At 38.9% G+C, this 24,045-nt stretch overlaps 3 protein-coding genes across 4 annotated transcripts in view; 2 read left to right on the top strand and 1 right to left on the bottom strand.

Annotated features, from left to right (window-relative positions):
• Window positions 1-4,150: 4,150 nt before the first annotated feature.
• On the bottom strand, window positions 4,151-11,662 carry gss (glutathione synthetase). The gene is made up of 13 exons (XM_055048689.1): window positions 11,328-11,662; window positions 10,727-10,859; window positions 10,218-10,363; window positions 9,421-9,496; window positions 8,993-9,132; window positions 8,519-8,635; window positions 8,212-8,292; window positions 7,848-7,925; window positions 7,678-7,747; window positions 6,573-6,767; window positions 6,399-6,480; window positions 5,258-5,447; window positions 4,151-5,039 (listed from the first exon to the last, which is right to left on the bottom strand). Exons 2-13 carry the CDS (start codon window positions 10,856-10,858, stop codon window positions 4,916-4,918), a joined length of 1,431 nt encoding a protein of 476 aa, XP_054904664.1. The 5' UTR covers window position 10,859; window positions 11,328-11,662; the 3' UTR covers window positions 4,151-4,915.
• A 1,285-nt stretch (window positions 11,663-12,947) lies between these two features.
• Window positions 12,948-17,001, top strand: zgc:103759 (U8 snoRNA-decapping enzyme). Its single transcript, XM_055048529.1, has 5 exons — window positions 12,948-13,061; window positions 13,163-13,294; window positions 13,481-13,521; window positions 15,692-15,938; window positions 16,025-17,001. Exons 1-5 carry the CDS (start codon window positions 12,960-12,962, stop codon window positions 16,256-16,258), a joined length of 756 nt encoding a protein of 251 aa, XP_054904504.1. The 5' UTR covers window positions 12,948-12,959; the 3' UTR covers window positions 16,259-17,001.
• A 1,148-nt stretch (window positions 17,002-18,149) lies between these two features.
• Window positions 18,150-24,045, top strand: part of arhgap4b (Rho GTPase activating protein 4b) — a 33,583-nt gene continuing 27,687 nt past the window's right edge. For both annotated transcript variants that reach the window (XM_055048456.1, XM_055048455.1), the window contains exon 1: window positions 18,150-18,810. The gene's annotated coding sequence lies outside the window, so the exon portion shown is untranslated. The remainder of the gene's footprint in view (window positions 18,811-24,045) is intronic.

Here is a 24,045-nt window from a genome sequence, read left to right as displayed (position 1 = left end):
CTGCATTTTTCCTATTTTTTACGCAAAATCTGTGTAAGAATCTTGCTCATCTGAATTAAACTATGGATGTCAGATACTCAAACTAAATAGCAAAGCTCATTTGAATTCTTGTGACATTTGATACAATAAGGAGACAGAGTCATTCTAATCTGAGACATGCAGGGTGAGAATTTGTGCTGCTTTACAGTAAGTGCAGCGGAGTTTCCTGTATGGGTTTTCTTTGGTTCTGACAGAAGCTCTCCATTCTGCCGGGTGACCCTCATGCACATCAAGAACGTGTCACCCATGTTAGCACACTGACTTATTGTTATCAGCAAGAGACAAAAACGGGAGGCTGATAAAATGAAAAGAATGCATTTTATTTCTGAGCTGTCATGACGGAGGTGCAAATTATGGATTATGGTTAGGGTTAGGAATGTCCCCATAGACTCCTGTGAGGTGTGTGGCTGTAACATTGTAGAATATAAAAACAGTACAGAGATACTTTTCCAAGAAATTGTAAGCTTCAGAATTTAAGGTCAATTTTCTTCACTCACCACAAAAAAATACCTCAAACATGAGAAGGCAACAGCTTTAAGGATGTGAAACCGCGAGGATCGACCACCAGACCAACAATAAGCTACAGCTGTAGTTTCTAACAGTTATTAATGACTATTTAAACAGAAAACACACTATTTAATCCTGCATCAAATTAAAAATGTCAACATTTTACAGTGCATTTAACTTTGTCACACTGAATCTATGACTCAGTTTTTTTTTTTTTTGACCTGATATAGCACATTGGTTTTTACAGATAACCAGGTGGAGCTGATGTCTTGTTATTAAGCATTTTGTTTTTATACAGGATATACAAAAATAGTCACACTTTAAGAAAGTCAAGAGTCTCTAGCTGACCTAACACACATGGTCCTAGGTTGTAGAGATCAAATCTTAATTCCAGAAGTTTAACCACACATGGACAATGAGGTTGACATGAGGGAGGGTAGACAGGGTGGATGAGAAGGAAGGAGAGGAAGGATGGAAAGCAAGATTGGTAGGTAAGGATGAGAAGGAAGAATATAGGTAAGTAGAGAGTAATGGTGAGGGTGGATGGGAAGGAAGTGTAGGTGGGTGGATAATAGATAGGTCACTAAGGAAGGTAAGTAAGTGAGTATGGAAAAAAGAAAAAGGAAGGAAGGTAGGTAGGCAGGTAAGTACATGAGGTCAGATAGCAAGGAAGAAAGAATGGAAAGAAGGAAGGATGGAAGTAAGTAGATAGGTAGTAATGACGTGAGTGGATGAGCAGGAAGGAAGACTTGATGGGTGGATTCATGGATATTAGGTAAATAGGTGAGTAAGGAAGGAAGAAAGCAAAGAAGGAGAGAAGGTAAACAGGGAGGCGAGTGAGTTTACATGAGTGGATGGAAGAAAGAAGAAAAGGAAAGCTGGTTAGTACAGAAGGAAACAGGATGAGTAGGTAGGTAGGTAGTTAAGGATGGGAAGGAAGTATGTAGGTAAGGAGTAATGGAGGGTGGATTGGAAGGAAGGAAGTTTGGGTGGGTGGGTGGGTGAGTGGGTGGACGGTATATTGGTAGGTAGGTTGGTGAGTAAAGAAAGAAGCAAGAAAAGTGTGTGAGAATGGGAAAAAAGAAAAAGAAAGCAAGGGAGGAAGGTAGGTGAATAAGGGTGTATGGTAAGGAAGGAAGGCAGCTAGATAGGTGAACAGATAGGTAATAAAATGGTAGGTAGGTGAATAAGTAAGGATGGATGGAAAAGCGAAGGTCTGAAACATATTTGTCACAGATGAGCAGGTCCAGGGTGACTTGTGTCATCTTTCAGCTGACACAAGACCTGAAAGATGTATCATTCTTCCGTTGACCATCTAATGTTCCTAGTCAAAGTTCACTGATGGGTTAAAGAAGCAGCTAAAGTCCATGAAAAACTTTGAAAGAGTTACAGGAAAGTCTTACTCACAACTCCATAACATATATGAAGAAATAAGTGATTTTGTAAAACTGTAGCACTGTATGTCCTTAGTGATGCAACCCATTTAAATGCCTCTTCCGCTTTCACAAACTGTTCGGAAATGGACATTTTGAAAAGACAAAATTCCCAATCTTGCTTGATAGAGGACCATGGTGTCTCTAAACTGGCACCTGTTCTGTAGCAGCTGTGTAAGTCCACAAATGTTCTGAGTGAGTGATATATTTGTTGTGCCAGTCGGTTCAGCACCTGATTGGCAGTGTGAGTGAGGTGCTGGTGCAGATCTTTTCTGCTCACAACCATCACCATCTACAATAACCCTTTGAATCATTTTGGAATGAGTTCAAACATTTAATTTCCTTTTGGAATCATTAAAGTATTTTTCCATTTGAATTCACAGTTAATACATAAAGCTGCTGTAATACAGACACAACATTGGCTCCTTCTGGAGAAAGACTGGCTGGAGAAGATGTTTGCAGCTGATGCACATCATAAATAACTTGTATGTGAACATTTTCATTTATTTACATTATTTTTCATAGTACAAAAATATGAATATTTCAAAATTGATTTAGTAATTAATATAACAGAGAAGCAAAGCAATTTGCTCCAGACACTGGAAATGTTCTCCAAACAGGTTTTAATGAAGGAGAGATTAAACTGGGAAGGAGATGTTTGGTTTTGGTGCCATCTAGGGTTTGATATATTGAACTGCAACCAGCTGAAAGTGGCAAGATTCCTACACCTCATCAATACTAAGACCATTTCAGGTGGTTCTGCAAAAGTTTTAGTCGTTCAGGCTGCGTGTCCATGTGGATTCGGTGTCTTCAGAAAACAGAGACTCTATTTTTCTCAACCAGGTTCCAGAGCTGATGGATATCAGAACACTGGTTCCATGTCTGCACACGGACAGACATAGATCATAAACAAACATGGTGCTGGTCGGCCTGACAGTTTACAGTCCAAACACAATGTAAAAACACCCAGCTGCAAAACAATTAAAAAAGACAAATCTCAACCTGTAAGAAAACTAATGTTACAGTTTTTCTCAATTATTCTAAAGCTATATTAGGAATGAACTCACTTCTTAGAAAAATGCTAATTTTCAAAACTTAAAGAAAAAGCAATTCTTCAGTCCTACATTTTGATACAGAATATAAACTGCTGCTCCTGTATGTTCTTACTCTTGTGGAGAGTGAAGAGTGCCAAATTGCAATAAATAACATGCAATATTTTTAAATATGTCAGTTTATTAAAACTCTACACGCTCCATATTCTGGATCCATCTTGAAATAATATAAATTTATCTATAAATTGCTTATTTTAAAAATAGTTTTCTCAAATCCATTTTTGATTAATTTATCCAAAGATAAGTCAACAGATGTGAATTAATTGTTCAGTTTAGATTTCACTTCAATGTAAATCATGAACTCTGTTGTTCTGCTTCTGCTGCAGGAAACTGGACCAGGACTTTATTTTTTTGTCAGGATCCAGAATTCTTCAAATCATCACCAACTTCAGCTCTTGGCTTTTGTGGTTTTATGGGTCTGAATCAATTCAATTCAAAAATACTTTATTTTTCACAAAGGGAAAATGAATCCTAGTTGATCCAGAGTAGACAAACAGCAAGCAGGGAAACATCTAAAACATTAGAGTTGCTGCCTGCTGTGGGAAATAACATTCTCCTGTAGCATTAGAATACAGGAACGTGAAGAAGCCTCTGACTGAAAATACTGCTGTAAAACAAACTGGTGAAAACGATCAGGGTTTCTATAGATGAAAGATTTTACGAAGAATCCCAGAATGCTACCACACATTTTTTTTAAAAAAAGAGGTTTTGTTCTTGTAATAGATCTGTTGTTTATTTGAATAAAAAAAACATCTATAAATGTGGAAGTTTTCAAATGATTTACCTTTCCAACATGTATGAAATAGTCAAAAAGATGTGAAAGCAGAATAAAAATAATAATAATAAAAAACAGACAACTTTACAGTAGATCCATTTAATGTTTTCTTTATGATTGTGGTTCAGACATTTAATCCTTAATTTAATTTTCAAACCATTTCAATCCTGGAACTACTCTCCATTTAATTTCTTTGATGAATCTCAGCTAAAACATAAAGCCACATTTTAATGTTGACATGATCACATCAGAGGTTAAGAAAAGTAAATAAAGATTGCTTTAGATTGTAAACCATCATTTGATTTATTTTAAAAAAGAAGCAGTGGATTGTTTAATGTCCTTCACTGTCAATGCACAAATAGATGTAATGTATAAATCTCATTGTCCTTTGCAGTATAGAAAAAAAATACATACTTTTTCATTTTCTTCAATGATTTCAGTTAAAGCTACAAAAATTGAAATGGTAGAAAATTTACAGTGAAGAATACCTTAAGAGTTGAGGTAGCAGAAAGTGCTTTTTATTAAGGGAACTTTCCTCCTTTCCTATGAAATCAAAATAAGCAATACAATTTCTTACAGAACTTTTGTGAATAAAAGGCAAGTTTCCTTCAACTTGAAGTAGATTGTTTATATTTGGAAGCATTCTCACATTAAAGCTTAAACTTCCAACAAAAGAGCTATGATGTGTTGAATGGAGCATGTTGACTCAACGCTTTTCAAACTTAGAAATTTCCTAGATTTTTCTGAGATTAAGTTTTTCCATGTGGCCCTAAAAGCAGAACATCTCCACTTAACCTTTAAATCAGTCAACTCTTCCAGTAGTGTAGGTCGGCTTCCCAGCCACCAGAGGTCAGTATTTCTTCTAACGAGCTCGTTGCAAAACCAGGAATATACATTTGTTTTCTTTTTAAAAGGAGTATCAATTATATAGAATTGTTTTATAATCTGAAATAAAAATCTATTAAACACAACTCTAACTTGCACAGAAAGAGAATCTGATGTGTCTTTTTATGGACTCGGGCTGAATCCCTGTGACATGTTTGTGTGCGTTAGACGAGCAGAGGATTGTCCAGAACGGCCACGCCCGCGGCCACCCCTCCATCAGCATGCTCTGAGCTCTTGGTCCTCAGCAGGTGACCGACACACTCGTTCATCACCATGTGCGCCCCCTGCCTGCCAGGAAGCAAGAAAACCAGAGAGAAACACGCTTTACTGCACAGAGAGGATACGCCTGCAAAGAGCGCCCCCCGGTGGAAGGAATCCAGCTGAAAGAATGTGATCCGCTATTTTTGAACTGACAGCTCAGATTAGTGAAAGCTAAAAGTTCGATAACAAAACATCTTTATTGTGTGAAAATAGCCACGCACTGAGAAGAACAAACATCATTGTACCTTACGTAGGCGCCAAACACTCCCAGTTCACTGAGACAGTTACTGATGGCGAGAGGAGCGTCTCTCCTCAATAGGTAGTTCCGAATGGGAGCGGGATTAATTTTATCCATCAGGATGTACGCCGTCCGCTCCGTGCTCCCCTTCACCTCCCCGAGAACCTGGACGATCTCCGAGCCATAGATATTGTTACCTAGAACAACAGAATGGATTAAGATTCAACAGCACTGAATTTCATTAGAGCGGTCGACTTCAAGATGGAAAAAATGAAACCAGGATCAGAGACTTGTCTGCTTAGGCATTTATCTTCTTTAACAGAACATCTCTGATAGATGAACTGTGATTTGCCCCATTGATTTGAACTACAGCACTGGAAGACATGTTCATAATGTAGAAACTGACACACAGGCTGAAAGCACTAAAATCAGAAATGGACAGAAAATGGGTAAAATGGAAATTATGCTGGATGGTAAACTGTCTCGGAAATGATTGCATCAATGATAGCACTGTTATCTTGAAACCGTTGTCAACTAATATGATAATAATTGCTTATTAAGCAAATAACACACTCAAAGGAAAAAAAAACATTTCGAAAGAAAATCTAACACTGGAGCTGAAAAACATTTTAAATATCCAAAATGTATTATAAAGTTTCAGGGACCAAGAGTGTATTTCAAAAAATAATCATTCAGCTCAGACAAGGAAAACAGGCAAAAGTGGCAGGGAATGAAAACCACTTCAAAGTGGAGGTCAAATGTTTTCAGCCTTTCTCAAAATGATCAAATAAGCTACAAAAAGAAAAACAAAAAAATGGCTTCAATTCTGAGCTGCTATATGTAAAAGATGCGGCTTTCAGATATTCAATGTGGAAAATGTGCCTAACACTTTGTGCTAACTTCTGAGTTAACACAAAAACCTTGTCTTAAGTATTTGTTGCCCATTTGCACTATATGTAAAACATTCAAGTTTTAAAGCATGCAGGAAGTGTTCACCTCCAGTTCCTAAAACTTTCAGACTTTTCCTATAAGTTTGTCATCCTCCAAGAAAGAAACTCCAACTTAGAAGATCGCCAGGTTGAATAACAAGTAGCTGATATATAAGGAATTCTCACATGCAGATCTGTTTTTTTAATACATATATTTACCTCCTCCTTCTCGCTGAGGTTTCAGAACAAACCGGTTTGGTTCTGCTAAAGCCATTGCTACAGTTTTGTCACCTTCTGGTCCCTGCAGTCAACAGAACCACAACAAGAAATCAGGAAAACTTTTTTGTTGTATTTTACTAGCAAAATGATTGAATGAAAATTCCCTTTGCTCACCATGTCTAGAGTGTAGAGGCCAGCGAATGTTTCCCTCATCTTTTGCACCACCTGAGGCTGATCAGGGAAGAACCTCTCCAGAACTCCAGGTCGGGCCAACACCTGCTGGACCTTCTTGGTTCCTGCCAGGTGAGTGCTGATGTCTGGGCATTTTACAGCCTGAGAGCGCTCCATCATGAGACGAACATCCCAGCACTGCAATTCACAAACCGCAAATATGGAAATATGATTTCAAACCTCTACTATCTCCTCCATGCGCTCAGGAATATGCTGCCATTTAGTTTGTTTGTGTGTTTGTTTGTTTGTTTCTTTGCGTCAGCTTCAGTTTTGATGTGAATTAAAAGTCGGAAATTTCCGAGAACCTGAGGCCCCCGTCCACACAAAGACGAACACAGGAAATTTTCGGAAACGACTACTGGCCAGTCGGTGGCGCTGTAGCATTGCCACGCACCAATGCAAAAAAACACAGAACAGCAAACAGTTAAATTCTTGATTATATTAGTGAATAACTCCACTGATCATACAATATTAATTTAATTGTTAATACTTATAAATTGCCTATCGATAAATACACAAACCTCTTTCATCCATCACCCTTTTAAATTTGTTATTGATGATAATTCAGCTGAATGTTTGTGTATAAAGTGCCACACTGGTTCCATAGCAGCTCAGTTTTGGGCCGAGTGCTGCTTGTTTTCTCTGAACCTGCATTCCTGACTGGTCAGTGGACACACTGACCAGCAGAGCGTGAGAACCGTTTGTTCTTCTTTGTCCACAGGAAACGGGAACACGATCAGATCAATAACAAATCGCTGAGCAGAACTTTACAAGTTGACTTTTTAAAACAGATAACCCAGTTTTCCAGTATCTTTGGCCTGGAAGAAAATGATCAAGTAACTTGGTTTCAGTGAAGTCATAACATCAGCATGGGTATGGATGTGAAAAAGTCCAACCAGTGGCCATAGGTACATTTTTTTATTTCTACATTTGACAGCTTAGAATCCACTCTTTAAGACCATGTAAATAACTTGCATATCAATTTTTTTTAATTAGCCGTTTATGATGCATAGAAGAATGATTGAAGAATGAAGTTGTTCTGAAATACCTGTTCATTAATGTAGTTCTGTGGCATGTAACCATTCCTGAAGTATACCACCGCCACCTCTTTTCCATCCCTGAAGTTAAAGTAAGTGATTATTAGCTGTCCTAACATTCAGCAATTAGCTGGGATTAACAAATTCATAGAACTTCTTGATGCAGATACAGACAACTTACACAAAAAGCCTCTTGTCCTGATCAAGAGATCCTGTTTTATAGACGTCATCAAACCGTTTTCTTACTGTGGGAATGTTTCTGAAACACACAAAGTTTACAACACCATGAGCAATACATCCAATTTTTCCATTTACGCAGATCATATAACTTAGATCATTTTGTTAAGGTTTTTTTGCTGTTTTTTCAGTTTTTGAAGGGACAGTATTATGTAAAAGTCGACTGTCATGTTATTCCCTTTGCAAAAACATAACTCGAGTGTTGCTTTGATTCTTTAATGCAGGTTTGAGAAATCCCTTAATCTCCAAGTGCAAAACGCTTGTGTGGACGTAGCTCCGCCTTCCAGGACAAATGACCTGACTCTGACCTCTTCCAGAGTTCACTTTCAATGTATCGGTGATCAAAGATGTTCCTCTGGACTTCCTCCACCAAAAACATGACAACCGCCCTGAAACAACAAAACACTCATGGTAACACCGTCAGCTTCCATCATAAAAAATAAAGTTCTCTGACTGGAAAACTTACAACATAAACAGCTGAAACTCTTTGCTAACATGGAGTTCACTGATACAATATTTAGCTGAAAGGGTTTGTGTGTTTTATTATATTGTCCACTCTGGGGTTTGATCTGCTTTAACCGCAGGTTTTCGCATTTGGATATCTGAGTGAGTCACCTCTCTGATCCATACAGCTCCCAGGCTTTGGCCAGTCCTCTGGCCAGACCAGCTGCAGGGTTGTTGTCCAGGATTCGCTGACTCTCCTCCAGCCTCCCAGCCACCTTCAGGATGTGTCTGTGGAGCCAGAGGGAGAAAACCTTCTGTAATCTTTACACAAGTTTTGTCCTCTTTTCTATTTTTAAACAGTTATTTTTTGTCTTGTTTAAACAATGTATTAAATACATTCAAGCAGGAAATTTCTTTCAACAAAAAACAAAATTCCCATTTTCACACCAGTCACTTTAAAACAGATTGTATTTGTTACTTTAGTTTTGATTTGTTCCTTTTGTGAACTTCTGTTCACATATTATTTTTTGGGTTGAGAGATTCCTTTCTCCTTGACTTTACCAGCTCTGCCCAGCTACAGTATGAATGAAAATTAATTATTTCCATCCTTGTTCAGTAAATATGCAAACCTGCGCAATAACTTACCTGTGTACATCTGGCGTTTGTGAGGAAAGGCCGCCAAAGCTGGCAGCAATAGTATTGATTTCTATCTGCTTCAGAGAAGAATTTTGGTCCTCTCTCTGGTCCAACATGTAATCAGAACGATTGAGACCCAACACAATGGACTACACAAAAGAAAAACAAGAACATATATAGATGAAGGTACTGATTGAGGTCAAGTGATGAACATTCAGTCCAATGCAAACAAAGCAAAAATCTTAAGTCATTAACATCTTAAACACAAAAGGTTCATGACTTTTAAACTAAATAATGCAGAAAGAGCAGAGCTTCAGTGAGTATCTAATTCCTTAACTCTTTAACAATGTTTAACTGGGAAGTAGCTGGTGCATTTTCCAGTCACTGCAAAATGACTGAAATTTTGTCCAGGATTGCTCATGTAAAGGTAACCACACCTGAGATCTTCCTTCTTTTAGGATCTGCTGGTGGATCTTGAACAACCTGGCGGTGAAATCATCCACTTCTATTGTGCTGCAAACAAAAACAAACAAACTATTAAAGTCCTGACCAGGTAGGAAAAACAACATATGAAGGACTTTACATGATTCCACTGGGTTTATGGATTTTTAATTAAGAGTTTACTTTTATTTCAATGTGCCTTTTTGTTTTTCTAATTCAGTTAACCCACTTATTTTTTAAAGTGGGTTTGCTAGATTTTATAATCTAATACTAGTTAAATATTGTTTAGTTTTAATTAGTTATAGTCGTAGTTTTACTTTACAAAACTTTTAGGTGTAAAATTCAAAAAGGTCAAAGTATTATATTGTGATTATGAATCACAAAGTATTATATTGTGATTATGAATCACAATTGAGCACGCGTAGTAAATACGCGTCAGAAGATCCTATTTTCAAAACATCTATTTAATTATTGTTGTCAACTGACTGGTTTCCTTACAACTTTTGTGGTCACCATTTTGCAGACCAGCATAAATGCCAATGGTTATATAGTGACGTAACTTGACGTAAACCGCTTGTGTGTGTGCATGGGGTGGGAACATCAACTTCGATAAGCTAACGTCTACATTCATACACACTAAAAAATATCATTTTAGTTCCAGTTAGTTGTAATCTTTCCTAATGATTACTGTTTTATTTTGTTTTAGTTAATTATAATAACCTTGTTTCCTCACATTGCTTTGCACATAAAAACATTTGTTCCATGAATTGCAGGCGGTGCTGCTGCATCCTACCTGGCTAAAGCCTCTTGAAGGAAGTTCGTATCCTGGCTGATCTTGTCCACCAACGTGTTGAAGTGGGTCTGCACCGCCAGAGCCTGTAGGAACACGGACTTCGGCACAGGCGAAGGGAAGAGAGTGAAAGGAGCGTATGTCACCAACTGCAACAACAACAAAAAATAAAGTTGTGAGATGTAGGAGATATATGAAAAAAAAAAAAAAAATCAGTGGGTCCAAGAGGAATCAAAGCAGAAACCTAATTGTGCTGGGGGAAAAAAACGGTTTAACTAGACAGAATTTATGATGGCTTCTTTTTATCATCACTTGAAATTACAGAACAATTTCCTGAGACAATTTCTCAGTCCTCTCACCTGCAGAAGCTCAGACATAACAGTCTGAGCAGATTTAACAGTCTGCAAATCAGTAATTTGTTGTGATCAAATCTGCTGACTTGATCACAACATGCTGCGTTTATAACAACAGTCTAAAGAACAACTAAAATGACATTTAAAAAAAAAAAACACCTCAGATGAGTTTGGGCTCTCCTTGGTCCTCATCAATACTCCCTGAAGAAGAGCCTTGTCCTTTGCAACTTCAGCTAATTCTTTTATCAGTGCAGCGTCCATCATCACCTCATCCGGGATGCTCAAGGCCATTCTAGAAGAAATACCAGATCCAAAAATGAAAGATGAAAGTTTTATTCAATTTGCAAGGTGTTTCCATTGTCAACCAGAAAAAAATCCTAATAACTTAATTGACAAGAAAAAATCAGGTCTTGTTGATAACAAACCGACTGAGAATCTGTTTAAAAAGTGAGAAAGTGCTTTAACATTCGTCTGCTATAACAGAGCATACATCACATCATTACCAATAAGAAATATTGACAGCACGAGTATCCAACTGTTTGATATTAAAGTAGAATTGCCAAAATTCCAGAATAACAAATTACACATTAAAAACCAAGAACAATAATAAACCGATCAACGCTTTACTACTTGCAGAGGTTTAAAACAAAATTAGAAAAAATAACAGAAAAAGCTACTTAACATATGAGCACATTTACATTTTCTCTAAGTTTTGTTAGCGAAGCCACTGGCTAGTGATTATAGCTTGTTAGCTTCCTACCTCAGCTAGCTTCAGCTATAGCATCGATGTGATCGCGTCGAAATATTCACAGGAATATTCAACAGTATATGGATACTGATGTAGCTCTGACAGTCTTTTAAATCCGCATAAAAATCGAGGTCTTTGAAACATGCGGCGCGTCTGTCTCCTGATGAGAACTGAATGAGCTGCTGTGGACAACAGTTCAGCTTCTGTGATATTGAAACTAAGCACGTGATCGATTCAGGCGCCGATAAACATAATCGTTTCTGTGGAAAAGCCAAACAAAGTGCTTAGTTCAGGGTGGAGTTTTAGCCCCATCGAAATAACTACGAACAAACAGCAGAGGTGCAGAGAGTGAAGCTCAACGGTGTGTTTAAAGTACCTAGGAATTTATATTCACATCTGAAGTAGTTTGGATTTTTTCGCTTGGTATTTTCGGACAATTCCTTTACTATAAGCAACCAAAGGTCAGGGACGAATATATAAATGCACAGTAGTTCAAACGTGCTATACATATCTTTACGTTATTGCCATGTTGAGGCAATAAAGAATGTTTCCATGTTTCTTTAAAATAATAAGCCAAAATTACGGTCTCTTCCGAATGCAGCAACTCACATATACTTTCCACTAGCCAATGGCGATGGGTCAACGTAAAACTGAACAACCAATCAAGTGTTGACGCAACCAAAATAGTGTAAAGTGTAACGTTCGGCTAAATATTGCTGCCTAAAGGTGAGACAGCAGTTTTGCTTGGGCTCCATTATAAAAGAAGTCGGTTACGTGTGACGTAAGTGACTCATTTTCGGTGCGGTATTAATTGTATTTCCACTCTTCCAATAGTTACACAAATAAAAGCACAAGCAAATATTTGCATACAATGCATAAAAACACTCATGTCTCCTTTGACTAACTAAGGATCTCCTGTTTTGGGCTGGGATGATCAGAATAATTTCTAATTGTTAAATGTCACAATAATGATGCTAATATACTTTCTAGAAAGTTGTTTTCACCACTTTCTTAAAATTCAGATTTTACTAAGATGTAGTCCAAACCCGAACCAGATTGCAGCAAACCTGTTTGCTGAAACTCATTATTCTGAAATTCAGCAAACAGACAAGTAAATTAATATTAATATTTTCAGTTCAATCATCAAAAATATTTGATTTCATCTGTTCAGCTAAAGTGGATGTGCAGAGTGCAAAGTATAGTGCAGAGTTATGGAACTCAGTTATTTATCATCCTGGTGGAAGAATGAATAATTTACAGCATGAAAGAACATACTGTCAACTTTAATGAAGTAACAAAGTGAATACGTTCTGAAGTAGAAATGATGCCCATTAAATATATTATTTACGCTTCTAGGTCGTTGCTTTGCTGAGTTATTCAACTTTACGGATGAGATGCGGCTTTTGTAAAAGTACTAATTTCACAAGTAGTACTTGTGAAATTATATTTCCATAAACAATGGTTTATGTGAATATTTTTGTGTATTGTACAATGCACAAAAACAAAACAAATTAACTATCATTTGAAAAAGAAAATAGAAAAGAAAAATCTGAGCATTATAAACCTGCTCCAAACAGATAGAGGGAGCCAAAGTGCTTAGTATCAAGAAAGAAAACCACGCCACCTGCCTAGTTCCTCCTTTCCATGACTTCTGCTAAATACAGAGGTTTTTCCAGGCTGGTCAGCTGCTGGCAGTCAGGACTTTTGGCCCAGCACAGAAAGAAGGGGAAACAAATTAAAAAAGAAGTAAGTTCTCTTGATTTGCAATTTACTAAAAACACAGTGATCAGGAGTCACTGCTCCTGTGGCAGCATGTGATAAAATTCTCTTTTTGTTTGTGGTTGTAGATGGCAAGTGGCCAGATGTCGAGGGATGAAGCTCTGGAATGCACTCGCTGCAGGCATGCATGCCATGTGATGCTCTACTCTGAGACGGCATCTCAGCTGTTTGACAGGATTCCCATCCGGTACATTGTACTGGTGAGCAGAGTTTGCGTGGTGACTTTCTTTAACAGCCTTGGTCATGTGCACCTACCAAAATGAGCTCCTTGTATCACATGTAAACACTGACATCCCCTCATTTTAAGCTAATCCTCCTCACATTTCCCTATGTTCTCTTTGAGTGGACATGATGAGTATTTGACAGGCCTTTGTCAAATCCAACAGATGCAGATGCGCTTTGATGGACTGCTGGGCTTCCCTGGTGGGTGAGTTTCACCTATAGCTATTTATAAATTCCTTAATTTAACCTGAGCATAAATCATCCTGTCAATCTGTTGTGTTAAACCGGAACGACTCTAGAGGAGCTGCAGATATCCACGGCTCACCGGGGGACTGGAAATGACCACAAGAATCAGAATCAGCTTCATTGGTATTGATTATGTTCACAAACGAGGAATTTGACTCTGGTTTCAAGCACTCACAGCAAATAGACATAAAGTATAAATATATCAACTTTAGAAGAGATAAAATAAAGGGTAAAAGGAACAGCATGTACATACATGTATGTGTTTGTGTAGTTGATTTTTTGTTTTTTTTAATAAAGAAAGGAAAAAAGAAAGGCAGATTGTGAGAGTGCAGATATGTTTATTTTGTCTTACAGTAGAGTAGCTGACTATGCGGCTGTAAGTGGTTGATGGTGTCCATTAGAGAGACAGCCTGGGGGAAAGATCTGCCTCTCCGGTAGCTGGTTATTGCAAATTCTACTCTGTAGCACTGACCTGAAGCTAAAAGTGTTATCAGTTTGTGTGCGGTGGCAGGACTTCACCCCACAATCTGTCGTTTAGTTGCTGGCCAAGACATTTCATTCACCTTGCATTGTGGGGGGAGAAGCGGAGCTGCATGGCAGCTGCCAGACTGCCCCAGGGCAGCTGGGGCAGTCTGGCAAGCTACTATCTAGTAGCTTGCCCACATCAGCGTGGATGAATGCTGCATGAAGCACTTTGGGATCTTCTGCACTTGATAAAGTGCTATACAAGTACAAAGCCATTTACTATTCCCACCCTTAAGTTCATACAATAGATTGGGCCAGTCAAAGTTTTTTAATGTATAAAAACAAAGTAAAAAGGAAGATTGGAAAGCAAATGTAAGTTTTAGATTTCCTCATATAATGTGAACAAGTTAGCTTATTCGAACCCATCTTTATGAGCAGCCGCCACATAATAAAGATATCAATCTTTCACAGCACAGCAGTAACTTTCACACATTGTCTCTAGGAGACTGAAGCAGCAAAAGATGAACTATAAAGATAATCAGACATGCATGAGGAGTCCCTTCATACAGGAAGGTTCTTATTATAGCCTTTTTAAAACACTGTTCACCAAACCGATTAATATTCAGCTAAACGTGAATCACTTGTGTCCTTTTGTCTGTGAATTACAGGAGTGACAGAGTTGCTGGTGCGTCATTCACCGACATGTTGACTTTATGTAACAAACCAAGAAATATTTTTCCTATTTTCTCACTTTAATGTCAGATTATTTTTTTTTTAATCATGTAAAACACTTTGAACTTCCTTGATGCTGAGATGTACGTCACTAATGAATTTTCAGTGAACACTAATGAAGTTTTAGGAAGATTTATGGAACCCAACATTATCTCGAGAGGTATATAAAATATATATATAAACAATCGGATGTTTGCAAATAAGAACTAAACTTCTCTTGTTTTAGGCCAGTTAGAATGATCAAATTTATTCCTGTTTGCTAAATGTCAGAATATTTTTAGAGATTTGTTTGCCACTTTCTTAGAATTCAGAATTTGATATTCATTTGGTCAGTATGAGGGATAATTGACCTTTAAACTGTATGACTTAGGTCAAACCTTTTGGGTTCCCTTCCATGTTTGGAAAGGAACCTGGAAGGGAACCCCTCACTGACACGTGAGGTAACATGATGCTCATCAGTGGATATATTTGAAGGCCTCGCCTAAAACACACTGAGGTCTGAGGTTCAAGAAATAATTGCTTTTAGTAATATTAAACAGTGTTTGTACGAATGAAAGGTCAAAACGCATAAAAAGTTATTTGTTTTCCCAGATATTCAGCCATGTATGCAGCCTTTCGGCACATCCTTTCATCTCGGTTTTGTTGTGTCTCATGCTTCTTCTTCTTCTTTGGCACCTCAGATTTTCTGGGGTACACCACTTGAACCAGAATTGTTCTTTGCTTACATTCAGAATTTAAAGTTTTCTTTGTATACAGCTAATGCAAGACTATATTTCTTATCAGCACTGCTGCCTTGGAAGACACTGTAGAAGTCTTCTGATTGAGGAAATAGTGTAAAGATGCAATAACCTGTTTTCAAATTGTTTTTATGTCTGATTACCTTCCATTAATAACCTACACTGTATTTCGACCTCACTTTTTCGACACTTTAGTTTCGTTAACCCCTCGGAGGAGACCCTGGAGGAGGGGCTTACCAGGGAATTACTGGAGGAGTTGGGCGTGGCTGTGCCAGTTTCTATGGAGGACCACGTGGAGTCTTGTTTTAGCCCTCCTCGTTCAGGCACCTTTCCCTCATCCTCCCGCCTCATCCTTCACTTCTACGTGAAGAAGATAGAAGAGGAGCAGATTCGGGAGATAGAGAAAGCAGCCGCCTCAACCGCAGCCGATCACGGTCTGGAGGTAACGAGCGATGAACGGCAAACGACCTGCAGGATCCCGCGCTCAGCTGCTGCATCAATTCTTCCTCTTCTTCTCTCTCTATCCAGGTGCTGGGAATGGTTCGAGTCCCTCTCTACACCACAAAATCCGGCGGAGGCCTTTCATGCTTTTTGTCGCACTCTTTCATTGGCATTGCTCGCTCCCAGCTGATGAACTCTCTGCTCCGCCTCCACCTGGTGTCTCCTGGGGACCTCCGGGAAGCTCTCAGGGGCTCCCAGAGGACGCAGGCCGAGTCTGCGCAGAACCTGCAGGAGGTCTTTAAACTGACAGAGCAACCCTAAAGCATGTCGGCATGTGCACATCCTGACATAAACCCTCATCTGAGCAGTTTGACCCTGAAACTTGCAGTTGCTCCCACACAAAACACCGATGACTCATCATTGGTTTTCAGTGCGTTAGCTTTTAAGCAACACTTCATCATTTCCTTTACCATTTATGGAGACAAATTCAGTATCTGGTTTTTAATCTTTCTGTCTTCTCATTCTTTTGTAACATATTCTTGATTTAACTTTGAACAGGATTGTTGTTTTTTTTTTAATGAAGTGCCTTATAGCAGTACTGCTACTCTTTGGACCTTTCCAGATTTAGTCATGTTGCCACCACAGTATTCAGTGATCCTGTTGGGATTTCATGTGAAAAGGCCAACAGAACAGTAGAAAGGAATATGGTTTTCACAGATTGCTATGAATAAAAATCTAGTGAAACAAAATGTGTTGAAGAGTCAGTGCTCCAACGATCCAATACCAAGTAAATTCAGGGCTCATGTCGCCAATACCAATACCGATACCAATATTTATCTCTATCTAATCAAACTTCTGACCGTTAGGTTTTTTTTTTTTTTCTTTGAATAATTTTGTTCAAGAACAGAATGTGAATGTGTGCATTTTTCCGAAAGTTGATGTTCCCCTTTACTGATCTTATCTAGTTCTCGTAGTGTTAAGTTGCAGCAAAGCATTGCATCTCTTTTTCTTTAATCTATCACATGCACATTTAAGATTTAGCACCTTGTATTGACAACTTGACAGCTAAAACCAGTGAACAGTTTCTTGCGCTGCAGAACCCAGCATGCCACTTCATACAACTCTAATCAAATAAACTGAAGCTTGTGATTTAAATGTGATAAAACGTGACAAAGGTTGGGATTCAGTATAATAGGGCTGAAATACATCCAGCCATCCATTTTCTAACACCTTGTCCCTATTGGGGTCAGAAGAGGTTCTGGTGCTTGTCTCCAGTTAACGTTCCGGGTGAGAGGTGGGGTCACCCTGGACAGGTCGCCAGTCTGGGCAACAGAGACAGACAGGACAACCAACTATACACACACACACTCACTCACACCGAGGGAGAATTTAGAGAGACCAATCAACCTGACAGTCATGTTTTTGGACTGAGTACCTGGACAGAACCCAGGCATGCACAGGGAGAACATGCAAACTTGATGCAGAAAGGGAATCGAACTCAGGAGCTTCTTGCTGCAAGGCAACAGTGCTACCAACTGCTCCACTGTGCAGCCAGATGAAATACCAATGTCTTCAATTCAGTAGACATAGAAGATGGAGACATAGATCCATATATGGTTGTGTGCAGGCAGCCTTGTGGCTTGTCTGTCTGTCAGCATCAGAGGGGCATGTCAGCAGAAATGTTTCTCTCCTGCCGGTCAGGTAGAGAAGCCTTTTGTCTTGCTCTCGTGTTTCACGTATGAAGTTATTACACCACGGCGCTGCATGAACACTAGGATTAATTATGTCCGTGCCAGGCCATAAGGCCCTGCAGGCGAAGATTTGATTTCGTTTTAAGTGTGCCCTCGGTGCACGTAACCAGATGTTGGGTTAACCTCATTCCCTGGTTAGAAGCAGAAGACAGGATGCTGCTGCTGACTGCATTGAAAGTTCACGTTCTATCCACTGAACACTGGCACTTGTTTATGTTTTTCATTATTATTTTGCTTCCACATTCTTATGTTGCTATAAAGCAGCTGTAACACAGGCAACTATTAATAATGTGCACAGATTGGATTATGTTTTGAGCAAGAAATGATGACATTTGTAAGTGCAGCTGTCAGGAGATTTTTTTTTTTTTTTTTTTTTCAAAGAAAGGAACACATCCGCTGTAACAGACAGGAAACCGGGGAGACTGGCGGCTCGAAAACAAAAAGAAAAAAAGAAGAAACAACCAAGTCTGCAGGGAAACGTCGCTCTTTCTTTCTCCTTGGCCATCACTTGCATCTCGCTGTTGTGGAAACACAAGGTCATCCTCGGAAAGCAGGTTTTGGAGCAGAGATGGAGGAACGGCAGCGCAGGCGCGGGACGGAAGGAAGAAAGGATAAAAAGAGGGATGGATGGATGGAAGGATGGATGGAGGGAGAGTGGGAGATGCTGAGGGAGAAAGACGGTGTATTCATAGCAGCAGCGGTATTTATAGCCGCCCAGAGGAGAGGAGAGGAGAGAGGGGGACTGGAGAGGGGAGGGGGCGTGGCCTGGGCTCGGGTTGGGGCTTTTCGCTGATGCGGACGGCAGTGGGAGGAGAGACGCTGCTCTGGCGTGAGCGGAGAGGCGATCTGGCATATTTTGAAAGATGGAGGGGGAGGGCTGTTTGTGTGTGAGTGCATGCGTGTGTGTGTGTGTGTGAAATGAGAGAGAAGAGTACTGAGCTGGGAGAAATCTGTCAGATTCAAACACACTCCGCTCTGTGTGAGCACGCCTGCCTTCCTGCCTGTCTGCGTGTGTGTGTGCGTGTGTGTGTAAGCGTAAGTGTGTGATACAAAAAAACAAGGGATGAGAAGAGAAGAGCAGAGGAACAGCTAGAAAGAGGGAGAGGAGGACCATAAAGTAAGGTATGTACAGCTGTCATGCTGCTTGGTTATGGTAACAACCTGTGTGTGTGTGTGTGTGTGTGTGTGTGTGTGTGTGTGTGTGTGTGTGTGTGTGTGTGTGTGTGTGTGTGTGTGTGTGTGTGTGTGTGTGTGTGTGTGTGATCCACAGAGTATGAGTGAGAGATGTTTATTTGTAATAAAGTCCTTCTAAATACACCCTATTTTTCACTTTATTTATTAATTTTTTTACCACTTATGTAATACGTGTGCACCATTTTCAGACTGTGTTTACATGCTTGTGTAATTATCCTGAGGTGTTTCCTGTGGCCTTTGTGTGAACACTGCTTTAACCATATGGTCACATTCACAGCAAACAAAAACTGCACACAGAACTCAACACGCTGCTGCTGCTGCTGCTGCTGCTGCTGCTGCTGCTGTTTTGTTGTTTTTGTTGTTTTTTCTGAGGAGCTCTTAATTCCCCATTAAATCCCTGCCCTCATCACCAACACTGTGCATCCAATCAAAAGATGCAGATAAGCAATGCATGCTGCGAATCGCTGCCTTTCCCTCTTGCAACAGTGACGATCAGGAGAAACACTACAATATTGAAAGATTTAAAAAATTACTTGTTTTTTTGTTGTTTTTTTTTGTCTTTGTGTGTTTTGTTTTTGCTTTTTTAGCTCATTTACAACAGAACTCCTGGTTGTCAGATCATGGTGCACCTTGATTTCTTACAAATGGTCTGTGTATCATAATGAGCAACCTTATTGTGATTTAAATCCCTGACCTGAAAGAGCAACAAGGCAAAAAGGTTGCAGGCTAACACCGTCCCGTCCTCCTCCTCCTCCTCCTCCTTGTGTCGAGCTCTTTTTTGTTTATTTATTTTTTTGAGCCACATTTGTTGCGCTGCATGTGCCTCTTTTAACCTGCACTCGCATGAAGTGCATCATGTGTTACTTATTGGGAGCTGCCCCACTTCCTTCATGTGGTGGTTAGCCTGCAAGCTGTTGTGGTGGCATCTGTGACATAACGGGAAGCTCAGGATGTTGAATTTTTATTTGTCCCCAAATTTGGATCAGGGGTTTGCAGCACAGCTTTGGTCATTTGGGGGAAAAAAAACAACTCCTTCTTTCACATTTTTTTTGCTACAACAAATCTATACGTGTTTTACTGGAATTTTATGTGACTGACTAATAATGCATAACTGGCAAGAAGAAGGAAAATGATGCCTAGTAAATAAAAAAATCGAATGAATCACCTTTGGCAACCTCCAACAGATTTTTCTTGTATTTCGCTCCATTCGTCATCAAACCCTGAAGAAGGCGTTCAAACAGCATGATGCTGCCACTACCATGTTTTATTTCAGGGATGGTGTTCAGACTAAAGTCTTCCTGCTCACAATGATTTAAATTGAGACCAGAAAGTTTAGCTTTTGAGATTCCCTTCAGGAGGTTGCAATCTCAATTATTAACACAAATAAACTCGTCATTCTCAAAATTTGCTGCAATTTCCACCAATTGTCACAGCTTTTTCACAAATCTGACCAGCAATTCCTGTAATGTTTTCTGTATTCCCCTTTTTTCTGACCAATCACTGAAACTCTGCTGAATTTTGACTACTTCCCTTAGTCCGATTGTAATTTGCCCAAATGTAATTTAACTTCCTGTTTCATGACACTTCTTGAACACCTAACTTGCGAGATGAAAGCTTGTGATGCTAAACGTTATAACATTTTCCCTCTTTGTTTGATTTTGCTACAACCACTTAGAGATGTTCTGTAGGATTTGCAAACTGGGTGTATAGTTCATGTTAACTTGGAATATGAAATTGATCTTCTGCATTCAGGACATGATTCTTTTTGTACTAAGGCTATAAGAAGATATCTGAAAATGTCATTTTTACTGTAATTATCAACTAGATTAAAGTCTGGTCTTTTTTGGGAAGGTTGTGTGCAGCAAGTTAAACTTTTTTCCAAGAACATGTTGCTGTAAAAATAAAGCAAAAATAAATAAAAATCACCAATTTGACCGAACATCAGTTATTTTAAACTGCAAAAATCACACAAAAAAAGAAACATTGCACAATCATAGAGATTGTGCCAGAGCTCTTTCATCCCCACATGCTCGCTGGTTCCCTAAGTGGTGCATTGCAAACTGTAAACAAGATATTGTCATGGCTTTGTTTCAACAGCTGTTTTTTTTTTTTTTCAGAAAAAATATTTGCTTTTTCAGTGCTCTTCGTTCACTATTGCTCTCTGATAGACCTCTGCCGCCTTCACAGAACAACTGGATTTACGCTGAGATTCACTGACACACAAGTGAGCTCTATTCAGTTGATAAGTGACATCAAAAGTCAACTGATGGCACCAAATTTTATTTTGGGGTGTCAGACTAACAGGGGCTGAAGGCATATGCACATCAGCTTTTTGGATTTGTGTTTTCTTTTCCATTTTCCTTTCACTTCACAATTATGTACTACGTTTGTGCTGATCTCTCACAGAAAACCCCAAACAGGTTTCTCAGTTCACTTCAGCTCAATTAAAAAGAACTTAAAGGGAAAGTTTACGTTCCCTTGCTCTTATTGTGCACTTTTCCTCATACAGTTGTTGTGGATGCTGACAGCTGTGGGTGGGAAGGATCTCCTGTAGCAGTCTGTATTACAGTAAATCTGAAATAGTCTCTGACTGACAGGTTCTTAAAGGGCTGCGTGTTGTCTCTAATGTCCTTCATTTTTTGAAGGATCTTTCTTTTGGTTGTAACTTGTGGTGGGACTTGATCATTTTTAAGATGGAGTTAGTTGCAGGCCTTGTAATTATTTCCATTTTCAATTGAAAACCATATTTTGACAAAATGAGCAATATTTTCAATTCAAAAACATTTTTGCGGCTAAATTATTGAATTAGCTCAACAACAAAGATATTTATTATTTTAATGTTGCTGATTGGTGCAGAGGGCAGCCTATGGATGCTAACTTTAGCATTGGGTGCTAGCTGCTATATGTTTAGTACTGAGCTACTATTTTAGGCTTGAAAAGCTTCTCTGATAGGCTAATTCCTATTAGATAAGTTGAGCACAAAAATAGCCTTTTCCAGTGACCAATCAGATCAAAGCAAATATTAACCCCCAACGGGCTGAGACAAGCGGCTTTGTCGTCCATCGATGTTGTTAGCAGATGTCACTTGTGCATCAAATTTAGGGACGTATCAGAAACGCAAATACAAAGGTTCCCGCCCTGGACTATTGAATTTTAATAATTAATTGCATGAAAAAATGTATGCCTTAAAATCTAACTAATTAATTAGTCAAAACTAATTAAAAGAAAAATGTAAGAGGTGTGACTACTTTTACAAGGTACTGAATGTTCCTAGTGAAACACATGTATGGTTCAGTATTCGTTTAGTGCAAACATTCAAAAATTTGATTGACAATGGACTGATGAACTAGCTAACAGAAATCTTACTCTAACACACCAAAAAAAAAAGAAAAAAAAGAAACTGCATATTTGTAGTATTTATATCCTAATAGTACAGTGTGTGCATCACAGCTGTGAGAGATACTGACTCATCCGTCTACACAGTATAAATAAGGATCAAAACTGACAGCAGATTCAGATATCATCAAGCTCTGTGTTTCAGCTCACTTTGGGAGAGTTCCAATATTGAAGAAGAATCCAAGCTTTGAGCCGAAAGATCAATGCATCCAGGGGGCCAGCCTATTCTGGCACACTGACCCATCCATTTCATTTCAGTTTTCTTTTTCCATGTTTGCTCTTTACTGATTCCATCAGGTATGCATTTCATAAACATTACCTGTATTGCTCTGCATTAAAAGTCAAGCATGTTATGACAACACTGGAACCCTGCTGCAGACAGGGAACAAGTCCGAATCTAAGAGGCAGTTTATGCCATGAATATGATGCAGTTCTTTGCAAATATTCAATGTTTCAAAATCCGTATAAAGCCAACATCTTCAAAATGTGTTACATGTTCTGTATTAAGCGTGTATCTGTAACTACTTGTGCCGGCGGTGTGTGTTTTAGTAGAGAAGAGAGGCCTAAGCGGCTTCTGAAAGCGTGAAGGAACAGAGTAATTCTCTGCTGACGCGCAGGAGTGAAACGCTGTGGTGGCACAAGATGACAGAGCTTCCTGTTTCCGGTGCTAAATGTTGCTTGTTCGTGTCTTCATACACTGAAACAAAGTGATTCTAAAAATGCTGTCAATGAGACGTGCTGTGGGCCCAAATTTCAAGGTGCGTTGCCTTTTGAAGAGCAGTCTGGTGAACTTTTCAAGGTTCTTAAATATTAGTCAATAAATAGCTAGGACACCTCTAGTTGTGAAACAATTTTTTACATAGTAGCTTTGACAAAGTTGTAAGACATATCCCTCTCAGCAGTGAAGCATGTTTTGATCGATCATCCTCTTCTGCTTTTTGTTCTTCTCATAGTGGCTCATCTGATTCAATTTTATCCTGTCAACTTACAGAAACTCTCTTCCATCATTACAGCCACGAATCTTCTAGTCATTTCCAGACCATCTCAGGGTTGTTGATGTTGTTTTAGGAGACTAAAACACTTGTTTTAGTTTTAGGAGACTAAAACACTTGTTTTAGTTTTAGGAGACTAAAACACTTGTTTTAGTTTTAGGAGACTAAAACTCTTGTTTTAGTTTTAGGAGACTAAAACACTTGTTTTAGTTTTAGGAGACTAAAACACTTGTTTTAGTTTTAGGAGACTAAAACACTTGTTTTAGTTTTAGGAGACTAAAACACTTGTTTTAGTTTTAGGAGACTAAAACACTTGTTTTAGTTTTAGGAGACTAAAACAACTGATGGTTCTGAAGGAGGCTTTTTGCTTCCTTCAGCATCTGAAGGAGGCAAATACCTTGCAGTGCTGTACCTTGCAGTGCTGTTTAGGACGTCATTACTCCATCAATGTCTGTCACCATGTCAATATTTATCGTCTTTACTGGAAAACCAAAATGTTGCAAAACAAATGGTTAAAAAGGTCATTTGGGCGTCTTCTTATACAACTTTGTCAGGTGAAGCCATGCTGGCCACAACTGCCTATTGCTCACAGTAACCTCAATGAGTAATGTTTTAATTTTGTGAAATTTTGTATGATGAGATCTTGTTATGGCAATAGTATAGTGGATTGAAGTTACCCTGATGCATATATTCGTCCATGATTTAGTCTCGCTTGAATGCGTTGACTTTAGTAAGGATCAGCTATCTTCCCAGCTCAATGGTGTGATGTGATGTA

The sequence above is a fragment of the Poeciliopsis prolifica genome, unplaced genomic scaffold, assembly GCF_027474105.1.
Source record: "Poeciliopsis prolifica strain line A6 unplaced genomic scaffold, Auburn_PproV2 SCAFFOLD027, whole genome shotgun sequence".
NCBI lineage: Eukaryota > Metazoa > Chordata > Actinopteri > Cyprinodontiformes > Poeciliidae > Poeciliopsis > Poeciliopsis prolifica.
Note: the sequence above shows the minus strand (reverse complement) of the source record. Positions and strands in the feature narration are given on the sequence as shown.